Below are 18,559 nucleotides of genomic sequence, written 5' to 3'. Positions count from 1 at the left end.
CGGGAAGCTGCAGGGTCCGTGAGTCGTTCGCATATCGAGTAAGACAGGTAGAAAGCACCGTTGAACGATTGGACGAATGCGTCTCGCTTGCACATACTTTTACGGCAATATTGCAGACATATGAATAAGACTTCTCGCAGAATCCCTAGTGCTTCTTTTGACAAACACTAGAGCGGCATATATTTCCGGTACGTGTGATTGCATGTCTTGTTCGTGCGCTTTTGAATCGTGTACTGGAGGTGCACTGTGTATGCGAATGCTTTCGGATTGAGTCTAGTGCGATGTCGTCGCCAGCGTTAACATATTGAGAATGCGTTTAGTATGCCGAATCGGGAGTGTATAAATGAGAAGCTACTCGGCGGGTCATCTAGGCACAGGCTTGTTTCCAGTAGACCCCATGACGGCCTACATGATTGAGCGCCGAATAGACAATCGCTTTGCGAGCCGCAACCCATGCATTGGCCATCGCAGGAGTTCTAAGTTACTGTAAGTAGTACGAAACTACCTCATTGCCGTACCATTTTATGGCGATGTTCTCGTGCGATCTAATCCACTTTCGCAATTGAGATTCGCCGAGGCTGTCCCACCGCGGGTCTAGGAAGCTGGAGACTAGGGAGTTTGGTCTCTCCGAGACTGGACGAAGTGCTCGTACGTGATCTGGAATGCATTGCCGGACCTCATTTACAGTCAAATCTAGAGGTAAGCCCTGGAAGAACGGGATAGAGTATCTTGGCTTTAATCTCGGGCCTTGAGTCTGGAGGCATGAGTCAGTGTGATACACGAGAACACAAGCTCCTGAACCGTGCATACTATGACGCGGTGAATGGTCGCCTTAACAGCTCCTTCCGTAGCAGCTTCGAACGCGTTTCCGAAATTGACGACAAAGGTGCCTTCAATAGGCGGAGCACGTATCCAGCTGCCACTTGCATCGAGTACCTCCAAGCCCTCTTCCTCGCCGACTTGATGGAGGAAAGTTAACCAGCCACTGCTATCTTTGTGTGCACCCACACCTTGATTTTCACGAGCAAGGCCACTGGGTAACGCTGGATATTTCACTAGTTTGATCCGATGCTGTGGCGGGACGTGATGCTTATACGCGGCGTTGCTCGCCGACGTTAGCCGCTGAAAAAAAGCATCGAATGTCCCTACAGGTATATCGAAGGCCTCCTCGATGAGGTGCACAAACCGATACGACAGCGCTTGCAATTCATCGTGGTACCTTGAATCCAGTCAGCTTCGTCATTATTGAAGCTCAACGGAAATAGAATTGCTAACTCTAGAAATGCTTTGCGGAATCCTGGAACATTCTTTTCGTATGGCCACTGATTGGGTCCACGGAGCCGGTAGTAAAGTTTGCTAAAGTCCTTTCCCTCGCTTGTATCCGACGTTGAACCTTTGGGATCGTAAACAATAGGTAGCTCGGTAGCAAAGTCAAATTGCTCTCGAAGATCCTTCTGACCAAGAGTAACCTCTTCTGCGAAACCACTATATCCTAGGAAATGCGGGGAGTTCATCTTAGAGAGCGAAGCCTTGGCCTCGTTAGTTTGGTCGAAGAGAGCCGGGAGAAGCGATGTCAAAGCTTTGATTTTCTCTTGAGGAATTCCGTGGTTCTTGATATATAAAAATCCGACGTTGAAAAGAGCATCATGAAGCTGCCCGAGCAGTTGCTGTTTCTGGTGCAGACTGTCTGCCATAGAGAGGTCCAGGATGGGCAAGGCTGCCGTCTCAGACATCATGGTTGCGTGACGCCAATATTATCCGTTTGTGACGCAAAAGATCGTGACAAGTGACTTCGCTCCAAGTCACAGCGCATGTCGAGGTACTCACATAGGAGTGTCCGCATGCTGCAAACATGTGAATGCCATCCACGAAAGCAGTTGACCAGATGACGTGCTGAGGGGTGGCTGGTAAGTCCCGTGATAGTGGCTGTGGTGGCTCGTGAGGAAAGCGCGACCAGCGCGTGGGGTCGTTACTCGTTGCCTTGGCCGCCCCGCGCTGATGAGCGCCCCTCCAACACCTTACAATCTCTCCGCCTCACAGTCAAGCGACCGAGTTTATTATCCTTCACTTACCGAGTCCATACATTTACACGCCGTCATGGCCTACAACTTCGTGCGCTCGTATATCGACACGTTCCGGGAGCGAACCGCCGCCATCAGCCACACATCCACCTTTCGCGAAACCGGTCAGATCACACCAGAGGAGTTCGTCCTCGCCGGCGATTTTCTCGTCTTCAAGTTTCCCTCATGGCAATGGGCCGATGCATCATCTCCTTCGAAACGCGTCCCATATCTGCCTGAAGGAAAGCAGTTCCTTGTCACTCGAGGAGTGCCCTGCAACCGCCGCCTTGACGACAACTTCGCTGGAGAGGCCGGCCAGGACGAGACGTTGGTACGCGACGGCTTCGCCGCTGGCGATGCCGACGATGACGGCTGGCTGAGGACCGGTGGCATGAACGCGAGCCAGGAAGCAAAGGTGCGGGACGTGCAGACCGTGGACGAAAGCGGGAACCTGGGAGCTGCGGACGATGAAGACGAGATCCCAGACATGGAGGATGAGGAAGACGATGACGAGGCAATCATAAGGGAGCCTCAGGGCGGTTCAGGCGCGTCAGGGTAAGTTCCGACCCTTTGGACACTGGTAACGCATGGGACTAATCGATCAACAGACCAGCACGCACGTACACACTCTACATCTGCTATTCCGCCCACTACCGCACACCCCGCCTGTATCTCTCCGGATATGGCTCAACTTCGGTACCGCTCAATCCCCATGAAATGATGGAAGACATCGTTGGCGACTACAAAGACAAGACCGTCACGATCGAAGACTTCCCGTTCTTTGAGCACGCAGTGAAGACAGCATCGGTCCATCCCTGCAAACACGCCTCGGTCATGAAGGTGTTGCTCGACCGTGCAGATGCTGCCTTGAAGCTGCGGCTGGCTAAGCTCAAGGCAGGCAAAGATGTCGGCAAAGTCGATAGCGGCATGGAAGGCCTGGTGGACGACACTAAGCTGCTGAAGCTCACTGAGCAGTCGAAGAGCAAAGCTGGCGAGGACAGTAAAGAAAAAGGAGATGACTGGGAGGTCTTGAGCGAAGGCGAGGAGGACGAGGTCGCTATTCGCGTCGATCAGTATCTCGTGGTCTTCCTCAAGTTCATGGCAAGGTCAGTGATCCAACTTTCAAGTGTAGAGCATAAGTATTGACATATGATAGCGTGACGCCGGGTATTGAGCATGACTTCACGATGGGTGTATAGTCGCCGCTTTCCTTTGCTTCATCTCAGCTTTTGTCAATATCGGTTCAGCATTCACGTGGCGGCATATGGGCGGTGTTCCTTGGCACAGGCGTTGGGTATTTCGGGCAGTTTGTGGCATATAAGTTTCGGAGGGATATGACTGGCACAGGATGGCGGATGTTTGGGTTAACATGGTCGTCCTAGCGAGAATCTAACATTCATAACGCACACTTCACTGACTAGAAACGAGCATGAACTAGTGTTGAACCCCAAAAACTCGAGACATCCATTGCTTCCTGCAATTTGCGATCAAAATAGGGTATTTCCGCGCCTTTGATCGTTAGCTGAATGCCACTCAATGTACAAGGGCGCATTACCAACGCTAGCTCCCAAACGCCGTGCTGAACTAATCTGGAGTGTAACTGCTGGCGCCTCAGTGCACCCCGCTGCGGTGCTTATGCCCAAGCATTCTCGTTGCAGCGGCGTTATGCGGCCACCACGGTTCCCCTACAGTCAGATTTTAAACCCAACTTCCCGAATATGTCCAGACCAATAACCTCCACTTCCAGAACGTCATATCGCCTCTTTCATCTTCCTTATAATTTTCGCAACGAGCGTGTCGATGTTCTTGTGGCGCCCACAACCCTCTCCCGCTAGTGATTCCTAAAATTCTTCTTCTGGTAGAACAGATCCGTCCTACTACTACCCAGGTTTATAATCTTTGGGCAGCCGTCCCTGTCCTTCTCCAAGCGGGTGCATTCGAAGCAGTAGAAAGCGTCAGAGATGCCCTCGCCGCCGCAGACGACGCACTTGTTCTGGTAGTTGCCGAAGGAGCACTCGTCGCAGATGCGGGCGAGGGTGGTCGGGCGCACGTACGAGTCGCAGACGGGGCATTTGCCGTCGCATTTGTCGCAGAGGCGGCCGATAGAGATGCCGGCTTGCTTGCGGCACATGACGAGGTCGGGATGATGGCGGGACATGGTGGCGGGGTGAGATGTGGTAGGTTGTAGCGGGTGTGGTGCGGTGCCGATTCTTTCTGGATAAGTAGAATGGAAGCGCTAACGGTGGAGGCCTTCAAACTCCAGATGTGTTCGGCTGTTGTGTTGTAAACGTGTCGTTTCGGTGAGTATCTGGGGTGTAAGTTGACAATCCAGAAGCATTTCAACTCGAGCACAATTGAGAAGGCGCGGTTCACGTATTAGTCATCGACGCGCCATGCTTTCTCCACACTTCGATAGGCGTCCGTGCGGGAGCTCCTCCATGGTGAGCATTCCGATGTGAGCTACCGCGCGTCTCAACCGCCCAGACTCGCGCTTTTGGACGTCGTCTATTCATTCATTGAGAATGGACGGCATTGCATCAGCCGTGGTGCTGCCTGATCAGGATGTCGATTCCCCACCGCCTACCGCAGCCTCTCCGACTGGTACCAAAAGGCGACAATCCTCTATATCCGAGCAAGATGCCAAACGAGTACGACTGAACGGCAATGGATCGCCTACGGATCGCCGCGAATCTGTCAGCAGCACCAAGGCTGCCGCAACTGCACCCAAGGGCCGAGAGCGCGGGCGCGAGAGGCGACTCTTCGGCGCGGCGCTGGGTGCTCTCTCTCAGAACTCTGCGACCACAGGACAGAAACGCCGACTCGAAATCGAGAAGAGACAACGGGCGCAACGCAAGCTAGAGGAGGAAGAGAGCGAGCACAGAAAGCAGGAGCGCCAGGCCAAGCGTAAAGCGCAGCGCTGGAGAGAGCACAGGCGCTTCGAGAAGGACTCGGTAGGAACATATTGGGCATCCTGTGCTCCACAAAGTTGACCGATCACGCAGTTACGTATACGGCACGACAACCTGCTTGCCATGGCACACTTCCTCCACACCAGGACCGAGCCACGACTGGTGAGTCGCATATTCCTTGCTTGCGCTACTCTGTCTGGTGTCGGGTAGTTTCGCAGCACTGACATCATTGGCAGTATTACAAGCCATGGGAGACCACACCGGAAGAGGATGAACGCATCCGCGACCAGATCGCCGAAGCACACGATATTGTTCAACGAGAGCGCGAGGACTTCGAAGCTAAGCAACGGCAGTATGCTGGACGGGAGCGGGACGCGAACCGCGATATGCATATGGATGGCGACGCAGAAGACACCCGTTCTGGTAAGGAGTATAGTGAAAAGGCGCCCGCAGAGCCAGCCGCGGCCAATGGCCACCCTACTAACGGCAGCGAAACGTCCAAAAACCCGGAACAGAACGGTGATCATGCACAAACTCGCGAGGGCGGGGTGACCTCTCTTGAGCAAGACTCTACTACTGGCCACGAACGGTCTACTGACGACACATACAAGGAAGCCATGGATGATCACGGAGAAGAAGTCGTCGAAGCCGCGGAGGATACGGTCATGTACTGAGTCAACATGTCTCTTTCGCTCTCGAAAGTCTACGTTGGCCTGGGATTGCGGACCGATGGAGCTACAGCGTCCACTTGGAACACCCTTGCCTTTCTTGGCCCTCTCATATCATGATACCATCGAATACCGAGTCTGCAAATCAGCGACTACAGGTGAAACCACCAAGCACACGCTTTGTCTTGACGAATGTATGCTCGGTAACCATTGCACATCTGCCCTTGCCGCACGTCTTGTGTTGCACCGCGTCTTGTCCCCATCATGCTGCTTACTGCAGAGTCGGTGAGGCACGGTTATAAATCCCCGCTAAATTCCGCGTCTGTCAATGCCGTCGGAAGAGCACCCAGCCGACCGAGGATATTACCCTATCCTTCTGGAACATGTGCAAGCCACACCAAACGAGTAATTACGATGGCGTCTCTGGAACTACCAAGTCGCTGGGTATATAGACGCAATATACGGTTAACAGACTAGGGGGACCCGGTCGATATAATACCGTTTGGTTGTATGTTACGCCGGTAAATAGCATCGATGCGCCTACCTACAAGGTATACTGCCGGTACTATGGGATTGGCAAGAACGCCCCCCACGAGCGCGGTGGGGTGGCGACGAGTTGCTGATGACATTGTACGACATTTGCCCCGTCCAATACTCGAAGAACTCGACGATGGACAAGTGATCACTCGAGCCCGTGCACACCCTCAAGTTCATGCGAAACAAGCGACAGTTTGGCAAGGTTGTTTTGTTGTTGGCGATCGCGAGTCAGTACTCGCAATTGAAGTGGAAGCCGCGGTACCGAGGCCCGCTTTCTACTCCGCCAAGCTACGTAGAAGGACCGTTACAAAGCTCATCACCAGTTCAGCATACAACGCTACAACCTATCCACTCCCACCTCACCAAGCTGTGCATCTCCGTGCAGTTGTCTCCCAGCATTTGCCTTCCCTAGCGAGCGGAATCGTAAACGAGGTCCACCTCGGCTAGTGTCATGACTTTGCAACCAATAAACCCAGTCTCGGACAGCAGGGTAGAGCACCGCAACAGCTCTCTGAATGGCCACAATTACCACTACCTATATGGCGAGCCCGCGGGCGGTCAATACAAAGCTACCGTGTTCTTGGTGAGTCTCTACTTCATCATGTCACGGACCATTCAGCCGGTGGATAAACGAAGCGGAGCGCGAGTGTGAGAGCTGTGATGAACGAGCTTTTTCCACTAACGGGAAGTTTGTAACAGATTCATGGTTGGCCCGATTGTGGCTCAGCAGGATGGCGCTACCAGATACCGCTTCTGCTCGACATGGGTTTCAGGGTTGTAGTCCCAGACATGATGGGATATGGAGGCACGGTAAGCTTTACCAACAGGTGCTTGCAGTTTGAAGATATCACATATAGCCATGTTCCATATCACCACCATACAAGAGGGACCGCTGATCCACGCCCCACGTACACTGCTGGCTGCGAGAAGATACCCTTCCTACTGGCAGACGACAACGCTAAGCTTCGAATATAGGATGCTCCAGAAGTTCCACCGAACGACATCTCTTTGTATTCCTACAAACGAGCTGCAGATGATATTGCGGAGCTTGCCAAAGTGATCGGCGCACAGCAGATCATCTTGGGAGGCCATGATTGGGGAGGCATGATTGTGTACCGCACTGCGCAATGGTGAGTTACGTTCTCGAGTCCGGTGCCTTGATCCTAAACTCATGGCTGGCATCATACAGGCACCCTAAACTCATAACTCATGTCTTTGTGGTCTGTACGCCATATACGCCGCCCTCCGAGGAGTACATGTCGAATGAAGACCTCGTCAGCAAATTTTTGCCGCAATTTGGCTACCAGATCCACCTCGCTTCTGGTGAGGTGGAGCAACACGTCAATGATGAGCAATCAGTAAGGCAGTTTCTCAGAGCCATCTATGGAGGACGTACGCCCAGTGGCGAAACTGCGTTTGATCCAACCAAAGGAATTCTGTTCGAAAAGCTTCCCCACATTGGAGAAAGCAAGATCCTTAACGGCAAGGTAAGTTGCTAGTCGGTGATCTCTTTCCACGCCGAATATAACATTACCGGTGTCCACACGCACTCAAGTTGCTAGTCGGTGATCTCTTTCCACGCCGAATATAACATTACCGGTGTCCACACGCACTCAAGTTGCGGGTCTACGTCCCGATGAAAGCCTCTTAAGGGACAGATCGTCTCTCCCATAGCATTCCGCGAAACTCTCTGGCCGTGCAACGATTTGCACCGACTCGTGACCTATGGTTCAGACAGCCAACAAGCCAGATTTACACGTACTTGCGGGCATTGGTCGGAAGTGCGGGTCATTGATACATGGGCTGACGATCTCAGATCCTCGACCACTACGTGCGAGAGTACAGTCGCCACGGTATCCACGGCCCTGGTCAGTCGCCACAGCCTTCATCGGACCTACTTCAACAACTGACGAGCATTAGTGAACTGGTATCGCACGCGCAAAGTCAACTGGGAGCATGACCAGGCGTGAGTCGTCAGATACTGATTCTCGATATAACATCGCTGACATCTTCGAAAGCCTCCTTGACAAGAAGAAGATTGAGCAACCACTGCTCTTTATTCAGGCTACCAACGACAACGTCCTTCGGCCAGAGATGTCGAAAGGCATGGAAAAGTTCATTCCCAACCTGACCCGAGGCGAAGTGGAAGCGTCGCACTGGGCACTTACTCAGACACCAGAAAAGGTAAACGCAATCATTGCAAGCTGGATCGGCAAGCAAAGCTTAGGAAGCCGGAGCTCTTTGTAAGCTCTGACAGCGAGCTTATCGTATCGAGGACGGGAACGGCGGGATGGTAGTGGGGCTCCATCTAGTGCGACAGGGTCTCCTTACATGTGGTGTGTACGAGGTGCGTGCGTGCCCGCGTTCTCGGTCACTCCAGCGGGAAGTATCTCTACTTCCTAGGGCCGTTATACAAGTGCGATATCGGCCAGCACGTTAGCGGAGGTAGACAGCGCACGACTCAGCGCAAACGCTGGTGAGGCAGCATCGTTGTCGTGCACTTCCCTCAGCAATTTCAAATCATTTACCCGCTTCGAAGAGCAAGTGCACTAAGTTTTTACCTCGAGCAACTCACTCTGCTCGCCGAAAGCACATGTACTGGTACATGGCTGTGAGCAAGCATTAGTCCGGTGGGCTAACCACAATCGCCATTATACCGAAATGTGCGCCACATGTGTATTCACTTGCATGGTGGCTTTCGCTACGTGAACCTGAAGCCAGGTATTCCACATCGCCAAAGACTTGGCACCGGAGCCGTCGCAGCGTCTCAACGAGTGCAGTCGCGAGCGGTTGGGACGTTGACGGTCCGATGCATTTGGCACGGGAGGAGCGGAGGTTCATCTCCCGGCATGCTTTCGCCTAATGTCAATGTAAGGCGTGCGAGGAGTCAACTGATAGCTCACTCCTAGCTCTCGTTTAGGGCACGTTCCGCGATCCATCATGGTGCGCGTTTCTCCATCAACCATGGCCTTGTTCAAAGGCTTGGACGCTGTTGGCTTGCGACGTGATACTGACGCAGACCGCACTGTAGCCGTTATCTGGTTTGCGATACGGTCTTATTCTGTCACCATCGCGAACTACAGAAGACGGGCAGTGGTCCCATCTGATGGCTTTTACATCGAATACCGTATACTCTCGTACCAGCGACTAGAATTCAAGACCTTGCAAGGTACGAACCTCGGCGATACCGCTTCGAGCAGTGCGTGCAGGGCTTGGCTTGGTCTCGCTCTTTCGCTACCTGTCCTGGATGCCCAGGGTCTCCCGTCATGCAGTTATAATACTTGCGATATCGTATGTGACGTCTAGTGCAGATCTAGCATGGTAGACATGCGGCTTTGCAATTTAAATTTCTGGACAATCGCAACGTGCCTTATCAGTTGGTTGCGAAGCTGGCGATTATTCGATTGCATTTGCATCACGCCAGCTACACGATTCAACTGGCTGGAGGACCTGATTTGAGCGGCGCATAGCGCACATATTAAGGCGTGCTCAGAATAGCCAGCGTTCTCTCGTATACGAGATGAAGAAAGGAGTCGCGGTGGCCCGCCGTCCGATATGTCCAGTGCACGCAGCTCTTTTTTCCGGTCCGCGTCTTCCTCCGAGGCATGTCATGATTGTGTCGCGAGGAAAATTGAAGCTGCTCCCAGCAATCGCAACGTGCCAAAGGGTGGATCGTTCTGTACCACAAATCCTATCGCCGGTAGCATATGGATCCCGACTGGTCACTTTTTGGCACGACCACCACATTGATTCACCGACTGGATTAGCGATCCGCACCATCGTCGTCGATTCGCACAGCTGTCCCGCTTTCTCGCGCACGCTCTTGCACGGTTGGGCGATGGAGCGGACTTGAGCTGATTACCGGTGCATGGGTTGCACGACCTCACTCTTGAGGAGAAACTATTTCCCCGCCTACGCCCACATGCCAGATGGCCATCTTGCGGTCTGTACCCGCTCGTACCTCGGCGTACCGTGCGTGGCCCTGCTCTGGTATGGCTGACGGCTGTACAGTACAGTACCTTGGATGCGCAGCTCGGTCGTCAGAAAATGTCACGGCGAGTAGACACGATTGAGAGAACGATAAGCTCACCCTGCACCTCTGTCCCAGGCATCCGGTAATGCCACTCGATATTTCGTCAATTGTCTCGGTAGAGTGCCGCCATGCATGGTCAGGGCGTGGCCCACTCGACTAACCGGCCGCTCTGCAGAAGGCACATCCTGGTCGCGGGGCAAGGCCATGGGCGAGAGGTACGTACCGCACGCACTACCGCTTCGTCGATGCGGTCTACCGGCGTCGCACCCTTTCTTGAGGCGAGCCGTCCAACGGCAACTTGCCCCTGAATATACTCGCATATATTATGCTTTGGCATTTGGCCGGATCGAGGTGTGCTCGCACGCAATACCAAACCGAGAACTCTCCATTCGCACACGATCGCGTTCGGGACATAAGAGAGCGCGGTCGAGTCAGATAATGGAGCCTAATGCATTTTCTTACAAGCTAGAGCAGGCGGCATCACCTCTGGGAATGGTGCAGAGAAGTACGGCCTGGTGGAGCAGGTCATACCTGAGTCGCAGCAATTGCGCGGTCGATGGAAGGAGCTCTACGTGCGACCGTCTCGGCCAGCCCGCATATCAGCCTGAACGGTCGTCCTGCGCTATGTCTGTCCAGGGAAAATTCGCCCGCTGCAGCTACCGGTAGCCATGCTTACCGTCCGATAGACTGTAGACTGCAGCCAGATACCGCGTACTGCACTCCACTGAACCTTGCCGTCCATGCAGCCGACATAACCAAGATCCAGCGCCAACGCCAATACTGCCTTATCGCAGTTGCACAACGCCGATTTGCTGTCAGAAAGCTCCCAACAGGCTCTGCATTGCGGCGCCAGGAGCTCTCAAGGTGCTGATCCGGTAGAAATACCGTCGAACGAGGTGCATGTTTAGCTCTGGTGGCCCAAGCGACTCATGCCATCGCATGCTTGCTCCACCTGGCCCGAGCACATCTCATTACAGCAACAGATCTGGCTTCATCCATGGATCTTATATAACAACTCAACGGGGCTAAAGAAAGGAGGCTACGCGATGCAGCAGCCATCCCGACAAGTGCTTGCTCTGCGCATCCCTAACCATGTACTACCCGCCCAATTGACCCGCCGAGCAAATGACGTGGATGCTCTGCTTCTTTCTTCTACCACTACTATCTCGCGCCGACGCACCAAGCTGAAGGAGCCTGGCTTAGCTTGCCGTCATTGCGGGTAGTTTCCAACATGTATATCAGCCTCCACGCCTCCCGTGGGGTGGTCTACCCAGCTATCTCCTCATTCCTCTTCTCTCCCGTGCCTACCCATCAAAGTCTTTCGTAATGGCTCCCTCCGCTTTAGCAGATATCTATCCTATCCCTGCGCGGCACTACTCTAAGCCTTCTACTGTAGTTGCGTCCGTCCTGTATGGGCCCAGGGACTTACGACTCGTAAGCGTTCCCTGTTCCGTCCACTACATCCCACACTCCCACTGTTCGTGGGGGTGGTTCGTGTCGTACACAGAGACTAACGGCACTAAACAGGAAACTCGACATATCTCAGACCCGGGACCCCATGAATTGCAAGTCGCTATCAAGGCTACTGGTGTATGCGGGAGCGATGTCTCTTACTACAACAAGTTCCGCAACGGCGATCTCCAGGCCGTGCAGCCGCTATCTTTAGGCCACGAGTCTGCTGGGGTCGTAGTGGCTATTGGCGAGGCTGTCACTGGCTTCCAAATTGGCGAGCGCGTAGCGCTCGAGGTCGGTGTACCGTGCGACAACTGTCGGTCATGTCAGCGAGGTCGTTATAACCTTTGCCCGGGCATGAGGTTCCGGAGTAGCGCCAAATCTGTGCCTCATTTTCAGGGTACGCTCCAGGAACGCATCAATCACCCCGCTAAGTGGTGCCACAAGTATGTCTTGCATGAGCCGTTCCGCTGCAAAAAGCAAAATCCTAACGTTCCGCGCTAGGATCCCCCAGCATGTGTCCATGGAATCTGCGGCCTTGCTCGAGCCCCTCTCTGTTGCCATCCATGCTACCCGCAGGGCGTCAATAGAGCAGGGTGATACAGTGACCGTTTTTGGTGCCGGCACCGTGGGCTTGCTGACGGCAGCTATGGCTAAGCTGTCAGGTGCTACGACAGTAGTCATTGCCGACATTGACAGCGGGCGTGTCAACTACGCTCTGGCTAATGGCTTCGCACACAAGGGCTACATTGTCCATCCGCGGAGACACCTGTCTGAGACGGCGGAGAAGCTGGCCGCTGCAAAAGAGCTCGCTGAAGACGTGATGCAAATCGCCTCGCTGAACGATCTGGATTTTGAAGGTGCCGACGTGACGTTCGACTGTACAGGAAAAGAGATTTGCATGCAAGCCGGCCTCTATGTAAGTCTTCACCATCACCACAACACAGGATTTAATGCTAACCCTCATCAAGTCTACCAGACCCGGCGGCAAGCTCATCATGGTCGGCATGGGGACCCCCATCCAGACCCTTCCCATGTCAGCTTCGCATCTGAAAGAAGTTGATATCATCGGCATCTTCCGGTACGCAAACACATACCCTACTGGTATCAAAATCCTCTCCTCCGGCGCACTGCCCAGTCTTGACAACATGGTCACCCACCGGTTTCGCGGGCTCGCAGCTGCTAAGGAAGCTTTTGAGCTTGCGGGGAAAACGACAGACAAGGACGGCCGGTTAGTAATTAAGATCCTGGTGGAGAACTGAACGAGTTGAAGGGAACGGAAATGACTTTGGTTAACGTATACATACCCCTTTTTGTAATGACAGCTTGGCTTCAGCGACGTTCTTTCATTATGGTTTGGTTTGGTCGGTTTGCGAGATCAAGAGTTAGATATAGAGGGTCTGGAAGAGGTATGCGGCTTCTGGCGTTGGAATTACGAACGCGTGCGTTTTGCTTTCTCACTTTCGCTGGAAACAGGTGTAGATACCAGGATTTTTTCCCTCTCGGGCTCAGTCGCTATGGATATTGGGAGTGGGATAAGTGGGCAGAGAAGCGGTATAGAGAGGAATTTGCAAAGGCCGTGTGACGGGAGAGGTAAGAGGTAATGAGACATACTAGACTGCAGTGGGCAAATACATCACGTCAAGCGATGGATGTGCTGTGTTGATGAGTTGTATCCGCGTGATACTTCAACGACACTAATTTTGCCCTCCGTGGGCCTCAAACTCGGTCTGGTCCACGGTATCAGCAGACCAAACATCACGACTCCCTACTACATGCATATTCGCCACCCTTCAGTTCACCAGTGTCTCGCGTCAGGTCTCTATCTCCTCACGCAATGCGGAAAATAACCCAGCAAACCACATCCAAGCCGCTGACCACAAGGATGGGCTCACGCTGTCAACTTGAGACGTCTAGACGGGCATACCCAGGACCAAGGTAAGATCTACTGCGTGCCTCCGCACGGCGCCGTCGGCCCGACATGATGCGCGAGGATGCGAGGGGTAAGCTTGGACGGATGGGAGTTATGGGATGGCAATGGATGTGAGTACAGAAGGGGCAGTGATTCCACTTGCTCCCGTCGTCTATTGGTCGGGACGGTAGCTTGATTCAAGGACAAGGGTGTGCCCGTCAGAGCTCCAATTGGTTGGCTGTCACGGCTTGCTGTGTGTACTGTTGCTGCTAGCTGTGGCGAGATCACGCCGCCAACTCGACATGTAGCAGGGCGAAAGGCAAGCGAGACGCGTGATCACGTGCCGCGGAATATGGATAGGCCGGGCTCCGCCGGTAGTGGCTGTTGCCCGCGTTGGTCGGAGCTGCCTAGTCTAATCGACAAGCTCCCCGCGCTCGCCTGTGTAACTAAGAGCGACACCACCCTTTCAGCCTCTCTGACGCGGAACCATATTTCGACACGCAACTCCTCACAATTACACGTAACCCCAACCATGGCGGGCGATTCTCAAAATCCCCTTGTGTCCAACACGCGCGCTTCGGACACAAGCCCCACGGTGCAGCTGCACCCGCTGGTGCTTCTCACAATAACCGACTGCATTACGCGACATACACTTCGACAACAAGAAGGACCTTTAGTCGGAGCGATTCTCGGTCAGCAGAATGGCCACGAGGTCACAATGGAAGTTGCGTTCCAGGCAAAGCTGATGTCGAACCATCACGGCGACGTGGTTCTCGATGACGAGTGGTTCATGAAGCGGTTGGACGACTGTACGTCTGCTTTTTCCAAGCGCTGAAGCTCTCACAGCTTTTTACGCACAACATCGTGCTAACTGTATAAAAGACAAAGACGTTCACAAGCAACCGCAGCTCGACATTGTTGCCTGGTTCACGCTCGCCCCGCCCACAGGTCCAACGCCCGAGATACTACCCATCCACAACCGCATATCAGAGCTCACTGACTCACCGATTCTGTGCTTGTTCCATCCCTCCGATGCCTACTCGGAAGCCACGACCGCCGGAAAGCTGCCACTCACGCTGTATGAGACCGTTCACGAGAATGCAGCTGGCGGACCCAACGACAAAGCGATGGACATCGATGGCGCTGTACAGAACAAAGCGCTGAAATTTAGGGAGCTTGTATACACAGTCGAGACGGGCGAGGCAGAAATGATTGCCGTGGACTTCGTGGCTCGCGGAGGTGGCAACGCTACTGCCGTCGAAGGCTCATCTGCTGCATCAAAGGGCAAGGACGGCAAGGCTGCAGAGGAAAAGGATAGGAAGGCTAAAGGAAAGCAGAAAGAGACGCCAAAAGAAGAGACCATTGATGAGTCGGCCGCATTGACTGCTGAAGACGAGGAGCTGTTGTCAACACTGACCGCAAAGATGAACGCCATCCGCATGCTGAGCCGCCGCATCTCGCTCCTCCGCACCTACCTCGCCTCTCTCCCGCCATCCTACCTCTCCGATCCTTCCCTCCCACTAGACCCAACCCCATCCAACGACCACCCTCTCCCGCTCAATCACTCCATCCTCCGCAGTGTCTCCGCCATGCTCGCCCGTATCAACATTCTTGCACCGCCCGATGTCGAAGCTTTCACACTCGAGTCTCAACAAGAGGCTTCAGATGTCCAGCTCGTCCAATTGCTTTCATCCATTACAAACTCGGTGTCTGCAGCGAGGGATCTGGGCAAGAAGAGCCAGATTGTTGAGACTGGTAAGAGCCAATCTCGGAGAGGAGCGGGCGGAATGGGCTCAATGATGGGCGGGGGATACGAGGGCGGTGGACAGTACTTCGACACGATCATGGGAGGGGGAACGTCACGGCAGTTTAGGGCGGACCAATGGAGCTGAGCTGAGCTCAGTCTTCAAATCTTGAGTTCTGCAGTCTGCTAACGAGCGGTGTAGAGCGTCGGGTCGGCGGCAAGTCGTCGCTGTCACTTTTGTCCTCGTCGTTGTCCTCCCAATTGGTGCTCCCGAGAGTACCGGATCGCGCACTTCGCTGTAGGTCGTCGGAGCCTGGGAACGAGCTTGGAAATGACGCCGAGGACTGGGATGTGAAGTTTTGAGCGAGTAGATGGATGGCGAATGGGTGTCGGGAGACAGCGCATCAGGAACACCCCTGGTACATAGACTTATGAATTACGAAAGCGTTTGCTTGATGGCTGGCGATGTGAAATTGCACAGGGTGTGCGATTGATGGACTTGTTGAACACTGCTCAATGAGATTTTTCGGTGTTGTCCATTTGTTGATGCTCTGGGTGACTGGCTAACTCCAACCACTCGACATCGTCGCAGCATAGGAATTACAAATGAGGAAACTCTACTACCAATCCTGGACATTATTCTTGCATTAATTCGTACACCGCATCTCGGGCGGCACCCACTCCAGTCCCAGCCCCTCAAACACTCTCCGCTCCGCCTCTTCCGCCGTCCCACTCACCCCCTCTTCCCCCTCCAACATCACCACCTCGCCCGTCTCCCGACTCCGCACTCCACTGCTGTCGAACTTCCACCCCCGCTTGTACTTCGCGTACCGCCGTAGGTCCCGCTGGAACGTCGTTCCCCCGCTCCAGCCCATCACCGCGCACCCAACCGTGCGCCACGGCGCGACGATGATGTCGACTCTGCGGTGGATGTTTGGGTTCTTTGCGCGGGGGTTGGTGGCGAGGTCGGCGGCGCGCGTTGGCCAGACGGGGTCCTGCCAGACGACGAGGGCCTTGTCGAGGGTGTCGAAGCCGGCGCCTGCGGACGTCTTGGTTGCGCGGAAGGGCAGCGTGGTCTGCCCGCGGGACGTGTTGTGCAGACTCAGCGTGAGCGTGTGCGTGATCCACTCGTCGGTCTCGAGGGAGGTGACGATGTCGCGGACGAGGTGGGCGGTGGCAGCGAGGTCCGGGTGGGACACGATCATGTCGACGTCGCCGGAGGCGGGTTTGCCGCGGCGGTAGCCGCCGACGATGGTGACGCTGATGCGGGAGTCGCGCAGGCGGACGGCGTGTTGCCGGACGACGGATGCGATGGACTCGACTTCGGCGCGGGGGATGCCGGATAGGAACTCGTCGTAGAACTTTACGCCGATCTGCTGGACGCGGTCAAGCTCATTCCAGCCGTACTCGATGATGTCGTCGAGATCGAGCCAGCCCTTGTTATAGTAGAAATTGCGTGCTGTCTTTGCGCCCACGCCCCAGATGTCGTAGAAGGCGCGCAGGACTTTCATGGCTTCGTCGTTCTCGTAGTCTTCGACGGCCTGGATTTTCCCCGTGTTCTTCCACTCGACAAAGAGCGCGGCCGTCTTTTCGTCGCAACTCGGGAGGCGGGCAAGCTCACGCGGATGCCGCAGTTTATGGGGGTATGCGGCGATGGAGGCGATGATGGAGGAGTAGGCGCGGACGCCGATGGCGTCGTCGATAAGGGTGCGTGCAGTGCGGATCTTCTTGAGCTGCTCGATGAAGTCTTGGTTGGGTGGGTTGGCTGGGGTGAAGCGCTGGCAGGCGTACTTAACGCCGTTAACGACCCAGTCCGGAGGCGGGGGGAGGTCGCTGTCCTCGCTTTCGTAGTCGCTTGTTGTTTGCTGGAGGAGTTGTGCGGTCCGGTTGGCGAACGTGGGTTTGGTCGCGCTAGAGGCGTATGATTTGCCTTCGAATCTGCGGGAGCCGTGGCCGTCGTTGTTCTGGTGGTTGTAGCGTCGTTTCGGCGTTGTGGTTGTAGCATCTTCCTTTGCTCGGTCTAGAATGTGCGGAGCTGCCCGTCGACGCGTTACCAAGTGGGTCTGAGACGTCGATTTGGGAGGGCCCGTGAAGTTGGCTTTGATGGAGGTGTAGCCCGTGTCCAGCGGTGCTGGGGGGCGCTTCTTGATCTTGCACATGTAGACTAAATTCGCTCCGAGCGGAACCAGGCGGCCTGCGGAAAGACATTCGTCAAGCCAATCTACTTTGATCACCCAAAGGGTGTCATCGCTGGACACGTTGTTGAAGATGGGAGGCAATGCAGCGGGATGCTCATCCGGTATCACTGGCGAAGTCATTGGGGTATCTCGGGTCCTCGCTGGCCCTTCGTCCTCAGTCTCAGAGCCTTCCCCAGCCTCCTCTTCTGTAGTCGACCCTTCATTGTGAATAATAATAGGCTTGCTTGTTGCACACGAGACTCTTGCTCTTTTCCGTGGAGTGTTTTGCTGCTCGGGGCTCGCCGACCGCTTCTTCTCAACCGCGATCTTCACCTCCTCTACCTCAAACTTTCGAGACCGCAATTCAAACTCTGCCCTCCGCCGCGCACCGACCTTGCCAATAAGAATTTTAACCTTCGAGACATCAGCGGTCAGCTGCGCACCGTGACGGCGCAACGTTGCTTTGACCTTGTCTTCCTCGTCGCCCTTGAAGTGCGCACTGAGAGTGCCAATGGGCGGGATGCTGCTCAGATCAAGACCTGTTACGGTGAGGTGTCCTTCGTTCGAGGAAAAGGACCCAAGGTTTGGGACACGAGCTTCCATATTGTATTGAAGGTAACGTGATGGACCAATGGTTCGTGAGCAAGGGCAGAACTAGGGTGGGCCTAGATAGCGGCTGCGCGGTCTTCGCGTTCGAAAAATCATGTCAACGGATCGAGCAGTCATGACCCAACGAATACAAGCAATGCAACGCGATCTAGTACACGCTATGGGAAGGACGTGAAGACGTTGGCACTGCTGTTCCGAGTGATGACGACAGGGCGAGGTTGGTGGACGCTAGACCGTAGCATCGTCGTGCTTGGCGCCGAGGTGACTAAGATCGACACGGCGCGCAATTCTCCGCCTCCATGCGCAACCCTGTCCTCCAACCGCTCTCGCTGATGCAATCCCGCCGCTACGTTTCAACTACATTGAAACATATCAATCCGTTTCCAACACGCGGCCACGCCTGTTGTTGGCCACGATCGGGCGACGATCGTTCAGGCATTGTAATGAACTGTCCACTC

The 18,559-nt window shown here is 54.6% G+C and overlaps 8 protein-coding genes across 8 annotated transcripts; 5 read left to right on the top strand and 3 right to left on the bottom strand.

Moving 5' to 3' along the window:
* Positions 1-174: 174 nt before the first annotated feature.
* Positions 175-1,958, bottom strand: CC84DRAFT_389742 (Clavaminate synthase-like protein). Its single transcript, XM_018186015.1, has 3 exons — positions 1,276-1,958; positions 811-1,219; positions 175-754 (listed from the first exon to the last, which is right to left on the bottom strand). Exons 1-3 carry the CDS (start codon positions 1,734-1,736, stop codon positions 482-484), a joined length of 1,143 nt encoding a protein of 380 aa, XP_018029660.1. The 5' UTR covers positions 1,737-1,958; the 3' UTR covers positions 175-481.
* On the top strand, positions 1,894-3,510 carry CC84DRAFT_1169430 (uncharacterized protein). Its single transcript, XM_018179660.1, has 3 exons — positions 1,894-2,615; positions 2,669-3,166; positions 3,217-3,510. The coding sequence occupies exons 1-3, from the start codon at positions 2,098-2,100 to the stop codon at positions 3,257-3,259; spliced, it is 1,059 nt and encodes a 352-aa protein (XP_018029659.1). The 5' UTR covers positions 1,894-2,097; the 3' UTR covers positions 3,260-3,510.
* A 333-nt stretch (positions 3,511-3,843) lies between these two features.
* Positions 3,844-4,400, bottom strand: CC84DRAFT_389813 (PHF5-like protein). The gene has a single exon (XM_018186016.1). The coding sequence runs from the start codon at positions 4,216-4,218 to the stop codon at positions 3,892-3,894; it is 327 nt and encodes a 108-aa protein (XP_018029658.1). The 5' UTR covers positions 4,219-4,400; the 3' UTR covers positions 3,844-3,891.
* A 182-nt stretch (positions 4,401-4,582) lies between these two features.
* On the top strand, positions 4,583-5,643 carry CC84DRAFT_1222984 (uncharacterized protein; the record flags this gene model as incomplete). Its single annotated transcript, XM_018183449.1, has 3 exons — positions 4,583-5,011; positions 5,063-5,131; positions 5,206-5,643. 3 exons carry the CDS (start codon positions 4,583-4,585, stop codon positions 5,641-5,643), a joined length of 936 nt encoding a protein of 311 aa, XP_018029657.1.
* An 847-nt stretch (positions 5,644-6,490) lies between these two features.
* On the top strand, positions 6,491-8,708 carry CC84DRAFT_1131101 (alpha/beta-hydrolase). The gene is made up of 7 exons (XM_018175884.1): positions 6,491-6,757; positions 6,874-6,984; positions 7,150-7,304; positions 7,364-7,661; positions 7,991-8,042; positions 8,095-8,140; positions 8,193-8,708. Exons 1-7 carry the CDS (start codon positions 6,626-6,628, stop codon positions 8,419-8,421), a joined length of 1,023 nt encoding a protein of 340 aa, XP_018029656.1. The 5' UTR covers positions 6,491-6,625; the 3' UTR covers positions 8,422-8,708.
* Positions 8,709-11,268: 2,560 nt separating this feature from the next.
* Positions 11,269-13,389, top strand: CC84DRAFT_1157210 (GroES-like protein). Its single transcript, XM_018177002.1, has 4 exons — positions 11,269-11,641; positions 11,735-12,105; positions 12,164-12,578; positions 12,631-13,389. The coding sequence occupies exons 1-4, from the start codon at positions 11,534-11,536 to the stop codon at positions 12,919-12,921; spliced, it is 1,185 nt and encodes a 394-aa protein (XP_018029655.1). The 5' UTR covers positions 11,269-11,533; the 3' UTR covers positions 12,922-13,389.
* A 603-nt stretch (positions 13,390-13,992) lies between these two features.
* CC84DRAFT_1157207 (uncharacterized protein) lies at positions 13,993-15,884 on the top strand. The gene is made up of 2 exons (XM_018177001.1): positions 13,993-14,380; positions 14,454-15,884. Exons 1-2 carry the CDS (start codon positions 14,104-14,106, stop codon positions 15,461-15,463), a joined length of 1,287 nt encoding a protein of 428 aa, XP_018029654.1. The 5' UTR covers positions 13,993-14,103; the 3' UTR covers positions 15,464-15,884.
* Positions 15,661-18,248, bottom strand: CC84DRAFT_389629 (DNA polymerase beta). The gene has a single exon (XM_018186014.1). It carries the CDS (start codon positions 18,093-18,095, stop codon positions 15,963-15,965), a length of 2,133 nt encoding a protein of 710 aa, XP_018029653.1. The 5' UTR covers positions 18,096-18,248; the 3' UTR covers positions 15,661-15,962.
* Positions 18,249-18,559: the final 311 nt, after the last annotated feature.

Source organism: Paraphaeosphaeria sporulosa (genome assembly GCF_001642045.1).
Source record: "Paraphaeosphaeria sporulosa strain AP3s5-JAC2a unplaced genomic scaffold CC84scaffold_15, whole genome shotgun sequence".
Classification (NCBI taxonomy): domain Eukaryota; kingdom Fungi; phylum Ascomycota; class Dothideomycetes; order Pleosporales; family Didymosphaeriaceae; genus Paraphaeosphaeria; species Paraphaeosphaeria sporulosa.
This window is presented reverse-complemented; position numbering and strand designations above follow the sequence as displayed.